This window comes from Phoenix dactylifera, chromosome 1 (assembly GCF_009389715.1).
Source record: "Phoenix dactylifera cultivar Barhee BC4 chromosome 1, palm_55x_up_171113_PBpolish2nd_filt_p, whole genome shotgun sequence".
In the NCBI taxonomy this organism is placed as follows: domain Eukaryota; kingdom Viridiplantae; phylum Streptophyta; class Magnoliopsida; order Arecales; family Arecaceae; genus Phoenix; species Phoenix dactylifera.
Window position 1 is genome coordinate 7,064,671 of NC_052392.1, and position 22,540 is coordinate 7,087,210.

The 22,540-nt window shown below is 38.2% G+C and overlaps 1 protein-coding gene across 1 annotated transcript in view; it reads left to right on the top strand.

Moving 5' to 3' along the window:
* The window catches only part of LOC103713683 (coiled-coil domain-containing protein SCD2-like), a 52,167-nt gene extending 34,769 nt beyond the window's left edge, over nt 1–17,398 (top strand). Inside the window, exons 9-16 of the mRNA XM_039115133.1 lie at nt 62–122; nt 6,379–6,492; nt 6,629–6,750; nt 8,393–8,462; nt 15,237–15,281; nt 15,525–15,565; nt 15,699–15,825; nt 16,757–17,398. Coding sequence (XP_038971061.1) covers nt 62–122; nt 6,379–6,492; nt 6,629–6,750; nt 8,393–8,462; nt 15,237–15,281; nt 15,525–15,565; nt 15,699–15,825; nt 16,757–16,869 — 693 coding nt within the window. The 3' untranslated portion in view covers nt 16,870–17,398. The remainder of the gene's footprint in view (nt 1–61; nt 123–6,378; nt 6,493–6,628; nt 6,751–8,392; nt 8,463–15,236; nt 15,282–15,524; nt 15,566–15,698; nt 15,826–16,756) is intronic.
* The last annotated feature ends 5,142 nt before the right edge of the window (nt 17,399–22,540 follow it).

Below are 22,540 nucleotides of genomic sequence, written 5' to 3' on the forward strand. Positions count from 1 at the left end.
ATTGCTTCAAAAGATTTTCCACCTTAATGACACTAATTTAATCTTGAGATATCTATCTCAGGAGGAGGTTGTTCTCAAGAGGTGCTGGCTTGCTCGATATTGGAAATTATGTGTCAGTTATGGTAACATGATTTATATATGCTACTTTTTTTTTGAAATAAAAGAATCAATTCTTATATTATTTTCAGACTATCAAGTAGATAACATTTATTAGATGATGGTAAATTAGATCTGTTACAATCATTTTTAATATTCAATGTTAATTGTGTGCTTACTTAAACCTTTAAATACTAGCAAGAATAAGTTACGATATTGGGGCTGACATGGTTCTAGGACACTAGACAAGGTACCACGACCTGAGACTCAAACTTATTTGAATTTGGAGGTGTCGCTATCGTGATTGATTAATATGGATGCCAAAGTAACATGAAAACCAAGCTACTCTCAGCCAGACCAAACGACCAATACATTCTTAACTGAAAAAGTCTGTTACAACCAAGGTACGTTGTACCGGTACCGGTAAGCGTACCGGTCACCTACCGAACCGGTACGGTTCCTATTCAGACCATTTTGAATCAGTACCGAACCAGTTAGCGCGCAGCGCGCGCAGAAAAAACATGCGCGGATGCGTGCGCGGGCCGCTGCCCTAGGGAATCGCGCCCGAAACTGCGCGCTGATGCGGTTCCCTGCGCGGGCAAGCGCTTGCCCCAAGGACGGGTACCGGTGCGAACGGGTCCAGTTCGCACTGGTATCGAGCTTGTACCGCTCAATTCTGACCCCAAAGAGACCAGAATCGTTTTCCACGCTTGAACCAGACCGGTCTGGTACAGGCTGAACCGGCTGGTATGGGTCGGTTCAGCATGCCATAGTTCCCACAATCTATAAATCAAATCCAATCCACATCTTGACGATACCCTATCATACATAATGCTATATCCTCAATTGTTACAAAACAAACACTACTTGGTACCAATGGTTACTAGTTGGTGCTGCCTCAACAATCACCAAATCCCAAAAATTTACTCCAAAGCTTATTCCTTTTATACTCCAAAGTCCAAATTCATTTCAACTCTACCTAATTACTCTAAGAATAGCAACGTCGAAGGAACAAGTACCGGGCCTCGTATCGGTTCCCGGCGGTACGAGTTGGTATGGGCATGCCGGATCTGTACCGAAGAGGGCATGATACCGTAGGACAGAGTAAAAGAGAGAGAGAGAAGGGGAAGAGAGGGAGGGAGGTTGGCGGAGGGTGGCGGACGCCGGTGGAGGGCCGTCGAAGGCCACAGGAGTCCGGTCCGCCAGCCCTCTGCCGGCGTCCCGACCTCTCCCTCTCCCTCTCTCTCCCGCTCGCTCTCTCTTTTCTTCTTCTCTGGTTCCGGCAATGGGTCTCGTTTCCGTTACCAGAATCGTACCGGTGAGCTACTGGTACGGCTCGGAATGGCCGGAACCGCCTGGTTCGGGATGGTTCCGCCGACATTGGAGAATAGTTTAATGATAATGAGAGTGAGCAATATAGCTCAATAAGAAATTGACTATGGTTAAAAGAAATATAATTTTTCATTAGAAACAAATTGACTTTTAAGTGCAAAAGTCATTCAAAAGTTAAAGCAAAGATTCAATGAATGCTATCAGAGTAAAATACAAAATAAAAATTTTCAACTGAGAAGTGAGATATTGTAAACAAACCAAAGCAAACAATCTTAGAAAATAGTCCAAATGTTTCACAAAATATCACATGTTCTCAGAAAGGTCTATTTGTCCCATCTAGGCCACTCATATCATCCTTAATTCCCTATTGCTAATGCAACTAACACCACCTATATGCTCCCCAATAATTTAGATCAGGCCACCAGTAATTAGGGCTGCAAGTGGATCAGGTTGGATTGAGGATGGCATGACCCAAATCTGTTCAATGTTTGAATCAGGTTAAAAAAAAGTTGTACCAAACATAATCCAATTCCCTTCGGGTTGGATCTTTTTGACATTAAGCATGATGTATGCGGTGATACTTTGCATTTCATGGGATATCTGTTCCTGCTGACACTATCAACCTATGCCCATAGTTATTAAACCCGGACCAATTACTGACCTGACAAAGGAGCCGGGTCACGGCTTCACAGTTGCAATTGTTGGGTCAATTGATTGGAATGGATTATAGCCAAAACATATAAAAAAACAAAAAATATTATTTTTTAATAATATAAAATATTTATAAATATTAAAAAATATTTTGAATGTTACTCTTTAAATCACATGGATTTACATTATATACACTAGACTTTAGAAGCAGCATAAACAGAAAATATTTATGAATTATTTATTTTTAATGAATTGTAAAGGATGCTATATAAAATATAGAAAACATGTTAGAACTTACTTATATTTTTAATAATTTGCAGTAGTAAAGTGTTGAAAATATCCAAAAGAAGATAATGAAGCATATTTATTTGCTTTCATTTTTTAAGAAAGATAAAAGGAATTATTTTTTCTTTTTGACAGGAAGAATTGGTTAATAAATATTCTAAGTTGGCATAATTGAGGAAAAGATTTGATTATTGAATAATATGGATATATTATAGGTATATTGAATCACCCATAAAATGTGAGCACACAAGTTGTCCTGGTGTTGAGGCATTTGTGGCTGTATGAAAGGTCAGCAGTTCAAATCAGCTATTGAGCATTTTTAGGATTTTTTTTTAATTGATTATCCACTACCCACCTTTACACCTGTCTAGTTCACCGGTTTTCAGAGAGAGGTTCGGTGGTTTTCTTGAGGTTCAACTGCATCCTCTGTCCTATTTGAAAATCAGGCATATCACCTAGTCTGGTCTGGTTTTTATAACTATGCCTATGCCAGTTCTGCACAAATTGTTGCGGCTGGATATCTCTTAGGTCAGCCTCTAGTGACCTGTGATTGGCTTGTGTTTGGTGGCGACTGGCTGGCACACCCATCATGACTGGAACTTGTGCTGTGATGGCCGCTGGCTGGCAACCCATTAGCACTGGCACTTGAATCCTTGCTAAGATTGTCACCAATCTTGTTCATATGGATCAATTCATGATCAGAAACACCAAGTTTAGATAATGGTTGGGCATATAAACTACATCCATCTCTTAGAAAAGTAATTGCAAATCAAAGAGCCAAGTTGAGACGCATTCTGCTCTTACACGTAATTAAATTGAAGCAGTTTCAGCAAGTAATTACAGTTTATTTGGAGTTCATGTGAGCCCTGCTTAAGACTTAAGAGAGAGAAATTGTCATATACTACACATTGTATTATTATGTTTACGATGAATATGAGTTGCTATATTTCTTCTATAACAAGACCAGCAAGTCAATTAGCTAATATTCAGTCTGGACTAGAAATTTATGACCAAATAGATGAAACAACATTGGAGAAGCCCAAAATGTCGCTTTTACATGTACTGTACTCGTATGTATTACGAAATGGGAGCATTTATAATCTTTTGGCTGAACATAGTCATTGCAGCTTTTTTTTTCTTTTTTCAGAAATGATTCCATCACATTTCATTTTGAAGATTATATTGGCCAAAAAAAGGACAAAAAACAAAATATAAGTCACTGTATAATGGTTGCAGTATATGCAGATAGCAATGTGTGAGGTTATATACGAAACAACAAAAGAAACATTGATGGACATTGCTATATAGTAAATACTAAATACAAAGCATATTTGTTTCAGAATTTTCCAACAAGACAAAATTTGCTAAACTCTCTCTTTAAAACCTTATTATCATTAAGATAAAATTAAATTAGAGCTGATGACAAATGAAACAACCTAACCCAACCTAAACAACACTCAATGTAGTCCATTGTTGGGCCCACCTTTGGTTCTATCCTCTATTGTGCGGACACCAGTGCTAGACCGCCCGTCACTTGGGTCTACAGCCGCCGAAGGGGGATGGTTTAGCCAGTTTTGGAGTGATTTTATTTTATTTAGGCTTATTAGGGTATTTTGTTATTTGACAGCCTTTAGGGCTTATTTTGTTATTTCGTTATTTTGAGAGTCTTTTGTGAGACTATTTTTTTTTGGGGGTCTTTTGCATTTTCTGGGTCTTATAAATATGTTGGATTGTACATCATTTAGGGTTATGCTATAAATGAAAATTGATTTTGAATTTCTTACTTTAGCTTTGCCGTGTGAAACCCTAAGCGGGGCTAGGTGTGAAGCCTAGTTCCCTCCCTTTCTTCTTCCACTTCTCTCCTTCTCTCTTTCTTCCTCTTTTTTCCTGCTGTCCGACATCAACATTGGTATTACAAAGCTAGAAAACCTCCAGATCTCTTACCCATGTTACCCCATGTTAGGATTTCTGAGTCTGCACATGCATTTTTACAACACATTTATAAGTTGCATCAGAACATCCACGAGCATATTCATGCATGTAATGCTCAATATAAGATGCAAGCTGATTCCCATGCTAAGAAATTTCAAAGTAAGGATTACATAATGCTCCGTATTCGGCCTAAGCGGTTTCTTTCTGGAACTGTTAAGAAATTGCAGGCTCATAGTGCTGGGCCATTCATGGTGTTGCACAGGGTTGGCACCAACGCCTATGTCATTGACCTCTCCTCTGATTTTGGTATTAGCCCGACTTTTAATGTTGAAGATTTGGTTGCTTACAAGGGCCCACCAACAATCCCCGATGGGCGATGACCCTTTTGTTGAGCCATCTCCTGAGCCCAATAATTCCCTTATTATTGATCCCATACCAGCTTCGATTCATTTTCTCCTCCACCGAGCACAACAAGAGTACATTGATGTTATTTTAGATGATCAAACAGTTTTTACCAGTGATGGAGGTATCCAACGCTTCTTGGTTCATTGGCGAGGACAACCAGCGTCCGATTCCCCTTGGATCACGTACGAGGAGTTTCTGCAGATTGACCTAGATCTATTGGAGTACTACCAGAGCTACACCGCGCCACGCTCGTCGAGGTCGACTTCTTCCCACCCGAGGGGAGCTGGTACGGACACCAGTGCCAGACCGCCCGTCACTCGGGTCTACAGCCGCTGCAGGGGGATGGTTCAGCCAGTTTTGGAGTGATTTTATTTTATTTGGGCTTATTAGGGTATTTTGTTATTTGACAACTTGTAGGACTTATTTTGATATTTCGTTATTTTGATGGTCTTTATGAGACTAGTTTCTTTTTGGGGGTTTGTTGCATTTTCTAAGTCTTATAAATATGTTGGACCATACATCGTTTAGGGTTATGCTATGAATGAAAATTGATTTTGAATTCCTTTCTTTAGCTCTAGCATGTGAAACCCTGAGCGGGGCTAGGTGCAAAGCCTAGTTCTCTCCCTCTCTTCTTCCACTTCTCTCCTTCCTCTTCTCTCCTTCTCTCTTTCTTCCTCTTTTCCCCTGCTGTCCGGCATCACTCTACCTCTTCAACACCATGTGTTCCACAGAAGGAAAAGAAATCAAAGAAAGGTCATCTGCATATAGTAGGATCATTACTTAAAACTGTGGAAGCATAAATGGCCTTTGACTGCTCAAAAAAGATTTCTGAGAGCTTAGGTAAATTGTGGGATATTATAACAAATACCAACCCCCCACTCCGCCCCTCTCTTTTTGTGTGCATAGATGCATGCACATGCAGCTTTATTCATCTATTCATTTAGCTTTTCTCGGTCTCTCCAAATTATCTTTATAGGTATCAACCTTCAAATACGCTATTATTATGTCTTGTTTTACAGGAAGGAGGAGGTCAAACAAGATTAATGCCTGAACAGGATATGATATATGTAAATTTATGACTAGAAGATTAGAATATTCTTCGGGACTTTAGAATTATGTATATGAATTGGGAGTGCAATCATTCTTCTCATTGATGCATGTAACCATAGCCATACTGTCCAGTCTTGGCCCAATTATTTGTTTCAGGTTTATGAATCCTCATTCACCAAGTATTCCTATGCACTGAACTGTCATTTCATTGATGTAATGATTTGTTACTTGCATCAGTGCTTTGTATAGGATGATCTAAATGCGCTTAGGATTACAGAAACTTCTCACTGAATGCATTGAACATGAAAATAGTCATAATTTATGTCTGAAAATGAGTTTTAAAGTTAAAAAAGCCTAAACTTCTATATCAAAAAATCATATTTAACAGTTATAGATGTTTATTTAACTCTGAATTTTTTTGAGGATGATTATTTAGGGAGTCTAAACTTTTTTAGATGGTATATTAAAAGTTTTTTGATTCTTGATAGTGGCATTATAGGGTATTCTTTGGGTTGAGTTGGACTTGAGTGGTCTAAAGGTAGATTGGATTTTCATAATTCTGTAGGACTAAACTGAGGCTGTACTATAGTCTATTGGTTGTAAGAATGATGGTTGGTTGGATCTCAGGCATACATGCTGATGTTGCTGAAACAAAGCATGAATACTGGTCATCCTTGGCCCCAGATCCTATGGAAGTTGTCTTATCTGCTGGACAGAAGGCTAGAGATGGAAATCCATCAGGTCAGCCTTCTTGGTGTCCTATTTTTGGCTCAGTGGTTATTTTAAAAGATTTTAATGCAATATATCAATATCTCTCCTTCAATCTTCAGATTTTTTTTGTTATTCATTCGTTGTTTTCATCTTTAACATTCAACAGAAATAGCTGATATAGAGGAGAAGGACAAAGTGCAATTGAATGTAAATGATCTAGCTGAAGAGGGAAATATTGAGTGCATGATTTTAGTTGAGAAGGGCTTGCGAGAACTAACTTCAATGAAGGTTCCTGCTTATTTTCTTAATTATTTTATTGTTTTTTATTAGTTAGTTTATTCACTGTTCAGTTTAAAATGACTTCATATTTTCTTTAACACTTGATATGCCCATGACAAATATAATCTACTTTTTTGCTTCAATTCATGGAACCTCTGTGGTCTTGTCTTATAATATCCTTGTGGAGTGAATGAATTCTTGTATTTTGCATGACAAAGCGCCGGTATCCTGTTTTTGTTATTCTCACACTTCAATGGTTTCATAAGACTCATCCTTTACTTGAACATATTACATTCCTAAAGCATTAATTCTTTAGAATTTTATTTCATGAAGTCAAGTTTCTTTTTGCATGTATTCTATGCCAAGTTTTAAGTTGTAAATTTCAAGAGGCAAGTTATGTGATTCCAAGTACATCTTTGGTTGTTATGCAGATTTATACTTTTTAATGCTTATTTAAATCCATTGTTTCTTTTGGAGCCTTCAGCCATATCTTTGCATAACAAGACAGTATGCTATCTATATAGGGGTCAGCTTTTAGGACTAATATTTGATTCATCTTGCCAAAATCTCAACTGAGTCATCCTTGGATGAAAAAGAGGATCTAGTATGAAACCTATAGATTTATTCAATGGACAAGTAACTTCTAAATCTGGCAATTTAACCTCAGGAAATCAAGGGATCTTCCGAGCTTCCCCTAAACCTAGCAACTGTATTGCATTTTACCCTTCGCTTATAACTTGTGCCTTGGAGTTGGAGGGAGTGCCGATTGTCAAATCATGCCTTCTTGCCTCTTTCTTCTTTCGGTAGCACATTGTTACATATTGTGTTGTTGCATAAAACTTTCTTTCTTTTCTTTTCTCTTTTTCCAATCCATGCTCATGTTATAATTCTTTAACTATTAGTTAGGCCTGATGGACATGCTAATATTTGCTAGTTATACCATTACCCACTTGCAGTAATTAGTCCTAAATTGGAAGTAACACCTTTTCTGAAGTACTTTGAGTATATATTGATTGTTGGTGAAGTGACAGCCTATTCTAAAGGGGTCTGATTATTCTTTGAGTGTGCTTTCCCTTACTCTTTGATACTCATTTTAGGTAATACCTAAGATTCTTCTCTATGCTTTTATGAAGAAAGAAAACCTGAGAACTCAGGTTTTTGCACTTGAGATTTTACCCATTGAATATCTTGTGTAGTTTTGTTGAATCAAGTTTTAGACCATGAAACTAGGTTGGGCAGCTTTCCAGGACATGCTAGCTAGAAACAGTAACAGAATACTGAATAGTTTTTAGCCAATGCAAGAACTAATGTGTCGAATGGTAAGCGATGCACTTAATATAGGTAAAACTCATAGCTTATTATTGCTACAAAATGAATCTTCATGACCTTCTTACTAAGATTGAAAGTGACTATATTTTGGAATCTATCATGAGGAACTAAAAGTTAGGTTCAACAAAACAAATTGTGCTCGACAACTATAATAACATGCCCCATGAACTGATACTTTTACATAGACTGCATAATTATGTACATATAGACAGACGTACTTGCATGCATACTTCATCATTTTGAAGCTTTTTCTCTATTTGATTCCAACTAATTTAGATTGTATGGATTTCCCTTGGCTCTTACTGATTTTATTTGTTTGAAGGTAGAGGATGCTGTCCTTCTTGCAATGGCTCGACATCGACGTGCAAGTATCAAGTCTGGATCATTCTCAGGTAATTTCCTGCTAAAGTTCTAAATTTTGTTTTTATTTTCCATGACCCCTGTTGATTTTTTTGGCTGCCTCTTCTATACATTTTCTCATCATTCGTATAGAAAATATTGCTTTCTCTTGTCCTAGAGTTGGCTTAAGTTGTTTTTGCAGAAAATGCTATTGTATTGTGATTTTGTAACGGAATTCCAATTCCACTTAAATTGAAGGGGAGGCATTTTTCTACTTGTTTAATTGGATGAACTGTATGGATATTTTCAGAATACCTCCCTTGTCTGTGTTTTTAGTAATCTTAACCGAGATTTTAAGTACCATTTCCAATCTCCATACCCAATCGGTACAATCCGTAATGAGTGTCAATGTGGTACATTTCTTAGTCCCAACGCTCGATATGATAGGTGTAGTGAGTCCTAGTTCCTAACCAACATGCTGCACCCTGTATCACTGGTACAATATGGTACAACCTCACTAGCCAATGTAGTTTAGTACATGTCCTAACCAAGGTTCCCCATACCGATTGTACCGACGTACCGGTGGGCGTCGGTACCGGTACGGTACCGAGACAGTACTGAACCGAACTGGTACTGTACCGGCAAAGATCCGCGCGCGCGTCCGCATTAAATGCCATAAAGGTGCATTGAATATCCCGTGCGAGCGAGCTGTCTCGGGAGCTCGTGTGGGTGCACTGCCCCGCGCGCGCCGAGGAGCCACGCGCGGGGGGCGCTGCCTCATGCACTGGCGCTCTTCCTCACGTACCCTGCGTGTGGGGCGCAAGGGGTGCCCGTGCTTGGGCTGGTACGAACCGGCCCAGTTCGCACCAATACCGGCTTGTATTGGCCCGGTTCGCACCGATACACAGTGAAAATTGGTCCAAACCGTTTTCAATAGCTAAACCGTACTAGTGGGCGTTGGTACCAGTACGATACGCGCTGAACCGGCCAGTTCGAGCCGGTTCAGCAGACCTTGGTCCTAACTGTCATGATATATACAAATCTATGGTAGCCATACAACACTTTTTCCGTTAAGATATGGTCATTAGTAAAATTCTGCATTCAATGAATGCTTCCTCCTACTAGCGGTAAAGATTGAATCAACTAGATAACCTAACCTATTTTTAATTTGGGTCGTGTATGAGTCAAATTATTTGACAAGAACTTTTAATGCGTTGGGTATGTTAGAGCTTAGTGCCAACTCTTGAATTGCAAGGATACAGTTCTATTTGGGCAGAATAATTTAGCTCGTGTTGAGTCATGACCTGGGTAAGAATTTAATGAATACTAGGTCTTTTTTAGTATTTAGTTTTTTTATTAGTTTTGGTAATGAATCATTAATAGTTGGAGTCATTGGACTAGATAGGTCAAGCTCGGTTAGTTATGGATTGAGCCTTGTATGTCATGTTTATTTATTGTTTGAATGGGTCAAGTTATGGCATGGAGGTTGACCTATGAGTAGGTATTGGTAAAAGAGTCTCAACTAGATGTTGGGTGTTCGTCAAGGTTTCATATGCTATTGTCCCAACTTGACATGAGCCGAACCAATCTCAAACTAATCCATCACTAGCCCTACCTCATCCCAGACATCATTCTCTAAACTAGTGTTGTTCTTTGCTAGTGAATACTTTATTTTGACTATCATTGTTACCATGGTTCGCCGTATTGGCCCGAATCGAGCTGTACGGAGTGTATTGTACCATACCAATATCCGGTATGGGTAGCGTATGGAGCTCGGTTTGGGGCATACCGTACTGTATTGGTATCCGATATGGATGGCGTACCAATATTCGGTATGCCGAAAAGATCTTATACCATACCGTATCGACACAGTACTAGTGTGGCACTGGTACAGAGCTTGGTATTGAGACAACGAACCTTGGTTGTTACCATGGTTCGCTATACCATACCGAATGGGGCGGTACAAGGCATACCGTACTGGTTCAGTATCGGTACATAGTACGGAAGGCGTACCGACACTCAGTATGCCGAACCGGCCGTACCGTATGTACCGACATAGTGATAGGGTGGCATTGGTATGGGGCCTGGTACTACGACGACGTACCTTGGTTGTTGCTCTATTTGTCAACAATAACAAGTCGCAAGACTTTTATATGGTAATTGGGCCCTCTGGTCTTTCTAATGAGCTCTCATATTCTATAGAGTTTACTAACATTTTCATGTTATTACTATATATTGGTTTGAAGATCTAATCAAACTTTTTGTAAGAAATTTATTGAAATCAAAACTTTAATTTGATTCCAATGATATGTCTTTCTATTCCTTTGAAAGATGGATCCATACTGGAAAGAAAATGGCCTTTTCGAGAAATTAATCAGTGTTGTGCATTAAACAAATGGAACTCAACAAATGAAAATAGTTTCACAAGCACCCAAGTTTTTAAATACTGATAATAAGACATCCTACGATCCTAGGTGTTGAGACGGGTCGAGTGTCGGGATGCGGGATGGGATAAGTCAAGAAATAGAACAAGATAGGACATTCACCATCTTGAGTGTCGATATGCAAGGCACCCATATCGACACCCTATTCCACAAAAAAACTAGGAAAGTCTTGTCCCACAATATTTAAAACCATGAGCACCAGTAAACTGTCATCTACTTTCACAGTTTACACTTTGTATAGAAAACAAAATCAATAATGACCATTTTAATAATTCTTGATGATTGGAAAATATGTTAGAAGAAATGTATCAGAAATGAAATTTTATTGATAAGATAAGGCCTTTATTTTTGTCGGTTTACTCATAAATTATATTTTTTTGCTAATATTTGTATGAATAAAATGTGCCTCGATTATTATCCAATATAAGGGCCGACATTTGCGACCCAAAATTTCAAATTGTCAGAAGGGTTCACAAGAAAGAAACAAAATTAAAAATATTTAAGCCCAATTTGATATCATAGAGTGCACGTATGCATGTTCATGTATGTATGTATGTATGTATGTGTGTGTATATATATATACGTATGTATGTATGTATGTATGTATGTATGTATGTATGTATGTATGTATCTTGCATGTGTGTGTGTGTGTGTGTATATGTATCTTTGCATTATGTGTGTATATTTGTGCATACGTATTTGTAGATGCATACATGTATACATACATGCCAGCAAATGAGTTCAAGCAATGCATGTCTAAGGAAACACGGTAAATAAATAAAAAATCAATTATATTGGCCTTTTCACATTCTGACACTTTAAACTTTCTCTCTTTTATCTGCTATACTAAGAACCAGGATAAGATTTTCTCCTAGTTAGGCCATGGTTCCTCTTCCCATTGCTAAAAAGGGTTTCTGTCATCACTTCAGCTGTGACATAGAATGCAAGGGGAGCAACGACAAAAGTGCAAGGTGAAAACCACATAGTTGATTGCAGGATATTTTCACTATCTTGTTTTGACCATGATTGATCTCTAGAGCTTTTTAAGATGGACTTGGAAATGTAGTCTGATGTTGACTGGGGAAGGATGGAGCCCGACTAAAATGGGGGTGGCATAGTGGGTCTCATGCCAAGTGAGGGGAATGGAAGTGATATGACAAGCAGAAGGGATTCATTAACTTTACATAGACTTTAACTTCGAGAAACAAACTTTGCACCACTCAACAACTTAAAAGGATACACCTTATGTTGGTCCAACTTGGAAATTCGAGTTCTATTTGTAAGACGGCATATTATTATAATTGCCCATCCTAGAAACTCATGTTTCACAAAATAAGAATCATATTGGACTAACAACCTAACAGGGGTACATATTTTAACGATCCAAAATGTAACCTAGATCTTGTTTAGGCCCATTAACTATTATGTTGGCCCATCCAAAATTGAAGTTTGAATGTTCTTAATAAGGCTAATATATCCAAACTTGCTTAAACTGGTAAAACAGACATCTCTAAGCAATAGAAATTATTTTCACCCAACCTACACCAGTAAAATAGACAACTTGCTTTTTATTTAAAGAAATATTTTAGAAATAAGAACAAGTTTCTATTTAGTTTCTAATAACTCAAGAAAATAAGTGAACAATTTAGATCCACCTCTACTTCTTAAGCTCTTTAATGAATTTTAAAATCTTACAGGGAATTCAAGTACCAGAACCAGAGCACATTGCCTACCATTCTATGAAAACTTTCCTCTTGTCTAGAATAACACATGAAGGGGTAAAGCAAATAAAAAGGAGGTGGCCTCTAGTTTGGTAGGAGGAAGAAGAGGTAAACAGGTGAAGCAAGGAACTCCATCAGATTTCTATGAACAATAAGGTTTTATTTAAATGTTTAGGAATGCAGGTTTGCATCTTTTGATGCTCGTATTCAGATTGTTTGCTTGAATTTCCTATTGGCCATGGCTGCATCTTACCAATTGCAAAAATATTTGAAACCCTAAGTTTCACTAAGAAAAATGTAACAATGACTACGTTCTATTGCCTCATGATGAGTGCCAACTTGTAAGGGTCAATCTTGTAATTACCAGCCTACTGAGACATGCAATCTTTAGAGTTGGGGAAGCCAAGAAAGAAGGAAGAGGAAAGTAAAGAAGTAGAATAAAACATTTCCCAGCATGTAAACAAATTAAATAGAAAATAAGAGATAAATTCTAAGTTTTCATTGTTAGAGAGCAGTGGTTGATGGCTAGTTAAGGGCGGACTGAAAGAGGCTGGTAATGGTGAAGATTAGAAAGATTGGAAGGAGAAGAAGGAATGACGAGATCTAAACACCAATTTGGGAAAGAAGAGGGAAAGACATAACTCTTTCATCTCCTTAATGTAATAATTTAATATGAAGTTTTTATTATATTCTTTATCATATATGCTAAACTTATTTAGGATTCTTCTTCACCATTGATTTGGCAGATGGTCAGCTCAGTGCCTTCTTATGTTCTAAAGGATTAAATTGACTTTTCCTTCATTAGAAGGCAATATCAGTCATGTAAATAGGCTTTTACTCAATTAGGGGGCAATCTTGACCTTGTACTTGGTATGGATGCTGAAGGAGAAGAAAAATTTTATAAGTGGCCAAATATGGCCATAATAATTGATTTTTATGTAATTTATCCTATAATAAATAAATAAAATAGAAATAAATAGATTACATATGCTAATTTCATATATAAGAAAGTAAATACAATAAAAACAAAAGAAACAAAATGCACATATATATATATATATATATATCAAGAAATGTGGAACCGAGCCGTACCGCCCTATTCAGGCCGAACCGAGCCGACCCAGTCTCTGACCGGGTTGGTTTGGGCATATAAAATGGTTCCGGCACAGCGGGCATAAGAGCGAATCGGACGGAACCAGACCGGTTCCGTCCGATTTGGCCAGGATTCGGTGCGAACCGTGGTTCGCACCAAGTCCGGTTAGATTTGCCACAGCGCGCGTTATGGCATTTTTGGCGACCGGTTCGGTACCAGTTCGGTCCGGTCCGAACCGGACCGTGCGGCACCTAGTACCGATTCGGCAATCCTTGATATAAATATAAGTATAAAATGCAGCATATGTTTAGCAATGTTAAAGCTGAATTCTTGGCAGGAACACGATTTCAGTTACACACTTGGCTTGTTAGGTTTAGCAATGAGTTGGACTACAGATGTAGTAAAGAAATGGTATATGTTGGAAAAGCATGTAATTGCTGTAAACTCCAAAGGAGGAGGACTGGCTTGCAATGGAAAGTATAGCCAAGCTCTGAGCAGAAAGATTAGAGAAGAGTACATGATAGTATTTGTTACATATATATTCCATTAGAAAATGTTACTTGCTATCAGTGTTATAAAAGGCACCTGACTAAGCACCTAGGTGCCTGACTAGGTGAATATTACCCCCCAAAGGGCCTAAGTGGTGATCGCTTAAATCCCACTAAGATGGATGGGATACTGTTAGTTATGAAGTACTTCAATCCCGCTAAGATAAGATACTACTAGTTATGATATACTTCCCTGGCCGGAAGATTTTACATGGGAAGGAAAAAAAAGAAGGGAAAGAACAAGAGCAGTAGCCAGCTGGAGACTCCTCCTTTCTCTGCTTTTTTAAAAGGGAAAAGTGGTTGGCTGTGGAGATTGGTATTGAGATTTGAGAGTTTGTATGTGTTTATTAAAAGGAGAAGTGGTCGGCCCCGGAGATTGGTTTTGGGAGTTTGTACGTGTGTTTTCTTGAAGTATTGGAGGATTTCCTTCTTAGGCAGCTGCCTAATCCATTGACTAGCATCGCCTGGTCCTTTTCATAACCTTGCTTCTTGTAATATTTGAATCAGAAATCAATAGAAATGAATGATAGCAGATATAATTTGGGGCACTTCAGAAAGTCAAAAATGTCCCTTCTCAAAAGTATAGTGTGCGCATGTGTGTCAGCTTAGCAATTATTGACATGATGATCTTAGAAGCCGAAATCTTTTATCGAGGGTGACGGACCTACTTTAAAATCAACCCAGAATCTCACCTGGCTTCATTGCTAAAAATATTTCTAAGATATCCGCTTCCTTGCATCCACACTCGCACCTTCTTCCGTTCTGGCAACTGAGATGATCACACTGAATTTCCCCTATATCTGGTCTACTTGACATGTCATTTATACTCGATTAAACTTGTGTAATTCTACGGCATCTGGTTTCTTTTTTGCAATGCTTTCCACTAATTATCCAATCTGATGGACACTGTACTCTGTTTTTGTGTTTATATAGACCATTTATTAGTGATTTATAATCATTTCTTTTAAAGTCGTAACAATTGACGCCTTTAGTCTAGACAATAACGAGCATCTTGTTGTAGGTTCATCAATTGCAGCTGAAGGTCAAAATCCTGTGGAAGCAGTTGGTTAGTTCTTCTCTCTAACTCTCTTCTTTCATAGAGCATGCTTGGTAGTGTAAAGATGGGGAACGACCATGAAGCAAATTCCTCATATGAGTCAAAAATGGAATTGTTTATGAATTATGATGGTTCTTTTTCTTTGGAAATAATGCAATTAATATTAGTTCCATAACAATCTAATTGTTCTTTCGCTCAACTAGTTACTGCAACTGTGCTTGATGGTAAAATCCTAGTTACTTTTTCTTTCAGAATTGAGTCAGGAGGAGTCTGAGGATGTGCTCTTCAAGCAGGTGCAATGATGTCTTTTCTCTAAGATTATGTGTATCAGTTGGTCTTGCTATCCAAGAGGATAAGTAGTTTCTTGCTTTTCAATTTTTCTGATTATGTGTGTCATTGAGTGCCTGACTTCCTATGCGCTCCCAGGCTTGGCTTACATATTTCTGGAGGAGAGTCAAAAATCATGGCTTGGAAGAGGACATTGCAGATGAACGTTTGCAATTTTGGATTGAGCAAAATAACCACTCCCCTACCTCACATGATGTGGTAGAAGGTAATCATATGTTTTGTATTTTAGAAAAATGAAGATATTCGGTTTTAATATTTGCAATTTTGCATAACTGAAAATGTCTGACATGCTGAAGAATAACTTGACTGTCTCCTTTACAATTAATTCCACTAAAGTGCATTAGGTGTCTATAAGTTCAAATGAGCATGCAGTCATGCATGTGCCTTGGCATTGAAGTTCATGATGGGAATGAAGGTATTGTGAAATCCATTTATTTTTTCTGGTATTAAACTCGAACTCCAACATGCTGCTGTGTACATGAGGGTCCAGGTTGTCTGTACATCTGTCTCCACATCATTTTCTCTCCCTACAGTTCATGCTATTTCTCCCATGCATACCCCGTGCGAGACTCGTGTAAGAAAATATATTAGAATATAACAATGTGTATGGAACCTAATTTAAAAAATATTTTCATATGCCTTTATTTTTCTACCTTCTCTATGTATGTGGGAATGCTTGTATGTGTTCTATATGCAAGTCTGAAGGGCAGTAGATGTCTTAAAATTTATATTGCCATGGTTTTCATAGTTCTTGATCCAAAGAAGAATAAACACAATTTTCTAGTCAGCACTGTACATAATGGGTTCTTCTATGGCTTTTTCTGGTAGTATCCAGTATGTGTTGGGTTACAACTACTAGACCATGAGAAGAAATGCATTCTTGTTCTTACCAAATTGGCAAGACACTTTCTTAATATTCGAAATAGTGTTAGTATTGTTAGCAGTTAGTCTCAATGGAATGGACTTTTTTCAATTTTTGAGGATTAACAGTGGCGCACCAACACCTCCTTGTGATAGGAGATGGGTGCAACTGCTGGACAATGTGCCTGTTTGCCAATGAAATGGGTATTATCAGAAATATATGAGTAAGCTGAATTACTGCAGCCTCCTTTTGGTGCTTGTTTTCCATGTCACAGTTGAGCGTGGGCTTTTGGAGTTAAAGAAGTTGGGGATTGAGTCCCAGCTGTGGGAAGCAGCACGGAGAGGGAGTGATCAAGATGCCAGAAGTCAGGCTGATTCAGAGCTTTGAGTTTGCTGACAAAGAGCCTTCTCTCCAAATGTAGATCAATGACATTAGATGCAGTTTGATTGCTTCTCAATTCTTCATAAACTACAGTTTTACTATTTTTAGTTGAGAATTTACCTCATTCTTCCGTGCTCGTCATTGACCCGGTGAGAATTGCTTCTTTTTGGTAGGAGAGGTTGTGCATTCCTCTACTAGTCATGAGTGATGAAGATATCGTGCTCGCATACGAGCATCAGATGTTTGAAAGGCTCAACCACCCTGCAGTTTCTTCTGTCGGCGAATGAAAACATGGTTTTGCAGTGTGGCAGTCAGTGATCCAAGGAGTGCTTCCTGAGTGAACCCCGGAGATGTTAAAAATTGTTGAAATTTCAGATGCAAATCATTACATTTCGTTTTGTGTTTTCTATCACCATCTGCCTCGTGATTGTTTTGTTTACTTTTTTGCACTGTTATGATAATGTAAAAAGTCTATCGAGTATCAAGTGTACGTAAAAAGTTTAAACTTTTAATTCAAACAAAAGCAAAATTCTTTAGCAACTCCTTTTATCTTTGTTTTCTTGCTCCCTTAAACAGTTGACACGAGGCAAGTTTGTTAATTAGATGAAGCTCCTGCTTCATTTGAAGTTTGTGCCCTTGTGATTTGGCAAAGACTGATATCTTGCTTGCCGGTCTTTCATGTATCCAACTATCAATAAAACTGTGGTGCTAATTTGAATTGAAGAGTACAATTTCCATTCAACAGTTTAAGGTAACTCTCCAACCCTTGGTTTGGTTGCAGTACAACAATTAATCCTCGGCATTATTTCAGTTACCTTTATAATAGCTATACACACTTCTGCCGTGTTTTATATACATCTGCGCGTTATGCGAACTTTGTGTTAGTTTTGTGCATCTTTATGCACACTTAAAAATTTTATGCTGCAGACAAGTGCTATTGCCACAGCTTATGAATCCAAACCTGGGTGGCGTATCCATGAAAGGATGAAGGTTGGAGTGAAAAAATGGATAGTGTAACAAAGGATCGGGAAGTAAATTTTTAATCAGCAACCGTCGATCCTGAGGTATTTTTTTAATCGCCAGCTGCTAATACATCTTATTCTAACCAATCTTTTTTGATCAGTACCGTACATAATGCAAACACTCCTGATATGATGAAAATGGAGTACATGCCAGACCTTGGTAATATCCCTCTTCATGCAAACCAATCCGCCACTCTGATCGACCTCGCATGGTACGCGATGAAGTGAATCTCTCTGAAATTGAGACAGGAATCTAAATTCCGGTATAACAACTCTTGTATGTGATGGAACTTCGTTGGTGGAGTTGATCAAAGATACAACAGCATAGCTATTGGTTCAGTATTGATACGATATGGTAGTTTAATATGAAGCGATAAGCACTGATGCAACAAACCTTTAGCATGCATGCATGCATATGCGTGCTTGATCTCTTAACCACAGGGCAGCATCTCTAAGATACAATTTTGATGGGAACATTGGAGCTAATTAGCTACCCGCCTAGTCCACCAACTTATTTGCATATTTATTTTATTTTATTTTTGGGTTTGTTTGCGTTTTATTTGTGTAGGGCTTATTTGTGTTATTTTTGGGTTTATTTGAAGTTATTTCTGTGTAAGGGGGTTTTATGTTAATTGTATTTATTTGGGCCCTATATATAGGGACTATCTTCATGATTAGGGTTTAATGAAGTAATTAAAAGTTTTCTCCCCCACGTCTCTTCCTCCTCCCTTCTTCTCCCTCTTCTCCTCCTCTCTTCCTCTCTTCTCCTCCTCTTCTTCCTCCCTCTTCCTCTGTCTCCTTATTTTGCAGCAGCAGCGGTCATCCCGAGATCGACTCGTCACCGCTGCAGCCACCTCTCCCGTGACCGGTTCAACATCAAATTTGGTTGTGAAATAAATTTTGGAGGAGTCAAGGAGATTATTCAAATAAGTTTGAAGGAATAGGACCACTAAGCAGATTTTACACCACATCCTAACAACTTATAAGGTTGTCCTAGATAGAGACCACATAGATAAATCTTATAGATATAATAATTTTAAATGGACTGCAATGTGACATCTAAGAGGCCGAGTTTGGCTAAGGTAGAGCAAACGATCATAAAGAATATAACGGTACAAGTTGAGCGGTGCTAAGATATCAAGTTTAAAGTAGGCCTAATTCGTGTGAGAACTAGACTTTCAACTTTAGTGGCACGACGTGCAGAAATACTTGAGTGGTTGATAGACTGAGAAAAGTGGTAATTGTGGGATATAACTACAGGAACTATTGGAGATACGTAGATGATAGGAATGGATAGTTATTAGTATTGGGAGCTGATAGTTACTCGACTGCTTTGAATGTATTTTATAAATATTTATATGCAAACCTTTGGCCAATCAAACACTTTTCTTGTTGTGTATCTTTATTTTTACTCTATTGTTACTTATATTTGGCTAATCATGACCTATGCTACCACTTTTTTAACCATCTTTTGGTTTTCTGACATCAGTGACATGCCCCATGAAGAATCTAACGCCAACAATAGAATAAGAGTTTTGTGTGTTTGTTTGGATGGGCAAGTGTGGAGATTATGGTGTTTGGTTAGAGAATAAATTTTAAAAAAAAGGTGATTTTTTATTTTATAGATAAAACTACCCTTCCATCAATATTAAAAAAAATGGCTAAAAACGAAGGAATAGGTTTCGAAATCTTAGCAGCTTCTTTGCCCCATCTCAACACCCATGTCTTAGGGCTAAAGACCGGTGAGATAAAATATGTCAGATCCATTCCAGTTTATATCAAATTCGGATAAAAATTTTATAGAATCTAGATGTACATGGTAAGTATTTTTAAATCTCGCCGGATTTGGAACATAAATCTGGATATTAATATAAAAAAAACCTTCATAGAAGTTTCACACCGGGAATAAGAAACATTAACGATTTTTCAAATATGGATCTAAAGTTGCATTTGCTCGTGTTCCCCCCGGCTAGCCAAAATCAGAACCGTTTCCTAGCCTCGAAGGCTCTAGAAGAGGTGGTTGGCCTTCCTTCGGATGTGGTTTTGAGGCTAGAGACATCATTTCGGATACAACTCGTATATGCCAAAATAACCCTATGATATTTTTACTTTTGGCCATGAACCTTTTTTTGATTTGGATCGAGTTAACTTCTTCTATTTTCGGCGTAAAAAGCCTCTAAACTCAGATTTATCTTTAACATAATTAGAAATATCAATGTTCGCGTAGGACATTAAGGTTGGGGCACGGTCGGCTTCAACACAATTCCGCAGGTAGGTTGGTGCCCGGCTCTATCTTGCATCCGCAATGCGGTTGGAGATTCCGTTCACACCTGCAAAATTCAAATGATACTTCCTGTGGATCCTTCTAGTCGTTTTGTTGCGGCCTGCCGCTCTCCCTGGCTCCTGGGACAGGTGTTATTAAATGGAGCAGAGCGTGTGTCCGGCGGTAGAGACACGTTGCACCTCACCGCCATGAACGGCTACTCTTACTCGAATCATGAAAAGGATAACTATTGCTTCAATTCGGCTAGAGACATATATTATCTGTTCAGAAGAGATTCCCATGCAGTTTTTTTCTTCTTTTATATATCTTCATCTGGCTCACAAAAAAAATCATATATATATATATATAGGGAGAGATACTTACATTTAACTAATTCATATTGTTAGAATCCGTGCGAACATGTATTTAGTCCCATATTGGTTATTTGTTGGGTAGATTTAGGGTACTTATACAGGATCAAGAAATTCAAATAATACCTTCTGGCTAGCCATTTTGGATGAGGTGTGGAGTTGTTACAAATGATATCAAAGCAGAGCCAGCCCGTAACCTATGTGGACTACGAGTTACTGCAGCACGGATCTATTGGGACTGACCACGGGCCGATCGTGGTGTTTATGATTAGATATAAATGGATTTGAACCCTTAGCCTGACGAGGATGTCAGGGCTTAAACGGAAGGAGTATGTGAGGACTCATGCGGGCGTGTGTTTAGTCCCACATCGGTTATTTGCTGGGTAGATCGATCTTAGGTACTTATACAGGATCAAGGAACCCAAATAATACAAGGACTTGGATTGTTATACATGTCTTAATCCATTTATGATGACAAAGTACTATTAGAATCTCTTTATTAAAATATTTTAATACATAATATAAAAAATAATTTATATATTTAGTTGATTATAAAAAAATATATTGTACAATAACTTATGTTCGGTTGGACATCTATTTTTTAAAAATAATATAAATATTTATTGTATTTTTTTAAAAAAATATCTTATCTTCATTCTCTTTAAAAGCTTAAAAATATTTATAAAAAAATATTATCCTAATTTTGAATCAGTAAAAGTAGGATTTCTATGTCTTATATATTTTTTATAAAATATAAAAAAATTATTTTGTAGGAAAGTTATTTTTTTATTTTTTTTGAAAACTCTAATTAAATACATCTTTCATTTCGTTCTCTATGGGCCACACAAACCCTCATTGCGGATACTCTTTTTTTTTTTCTCAAGATGAGAAATTCTTCCATTATATATATATATATATATATATATATATATATATATATATATAATGGAAAGCTCGAATATCATAAGTTTTGCAAATATTTTTTCATAGAAACTAGTATTTTCAAAATAAAAAACTTTTTGTGAAAGGAAGAGAATTTTTTTAAAAAAAGAGAATTATTTTTTTTAAATCTTACCATTTCGTCAGCTATGGCATACCTAAAGAGAGACTTTTTTAAAAAAAAAAATCATACACTTTTGTCATGTACGCCTCTCTTCATTATTATTTTTTTTAACAACGGCGGCTCACACCTGATGGATATGAATGCGGCCAATAAGATTAGAAAACAAAAGGCTACAAAAAGACTCTGACACAGCCTCATAGTCCATCCAGGTGAAGCCCCCTGAGTGATGAGCAACAAAGAAGGTAACCCAATCAGGAGCACTGTTTGCCTCCTGATAAATATGTGTGGCTAGGTAGGAGACACACCCCCCAGTAGGCGGCGGATCTCATGAAACAGTGATTGCTCCTCAGTTGTGCATCCTTGACCTCGCACCTACTCGATGAATGTAGCCGAGCCCCCCTCTAAGAGGATATAGTCCGCGCCTAGCACCCGTCACGTATAGGTGACACCCCCCATGTTGCACGGAGATCGGCACACACCATGGACGTGTCAAAGATCCATCGCCCCCTGCTGCCACCAGTTTGGCGTCGTGGTCTCTAATGACAAAACCAACACCTATGTAGCTCCCTCCCTTGCCTACACTGTCGTCGAAGTTCACCTTGAGAAAGCTGAGGGGTGGGGGCACCTAGGACACAAGAACAGACCTGGATGCTGTAGTAGCGGAATGAGTGCCCCAGATTTTTCTAGCTAGCCCAACATGCGAAACCTCCATGATCCCGAGAAACTCCGCAGCATGCAGTAAAGCTCTATCCACCACTGCTCTCGGATAAAAGCTGCCACCCTCGAAAACCCGGTCATTCCTATCCAACCAGCAATGGTAGGCTAGGTAGGTAGCCCGTGTCCCCCTCTCCTCACATTCGGGACCCCACATAGAACCGCCACAAAGTTCTCAATAGACGACCACACCTGCCGATGGTTGGGCTGAGCCAAGGCACACTCCCAAATCTGACTGGCATGC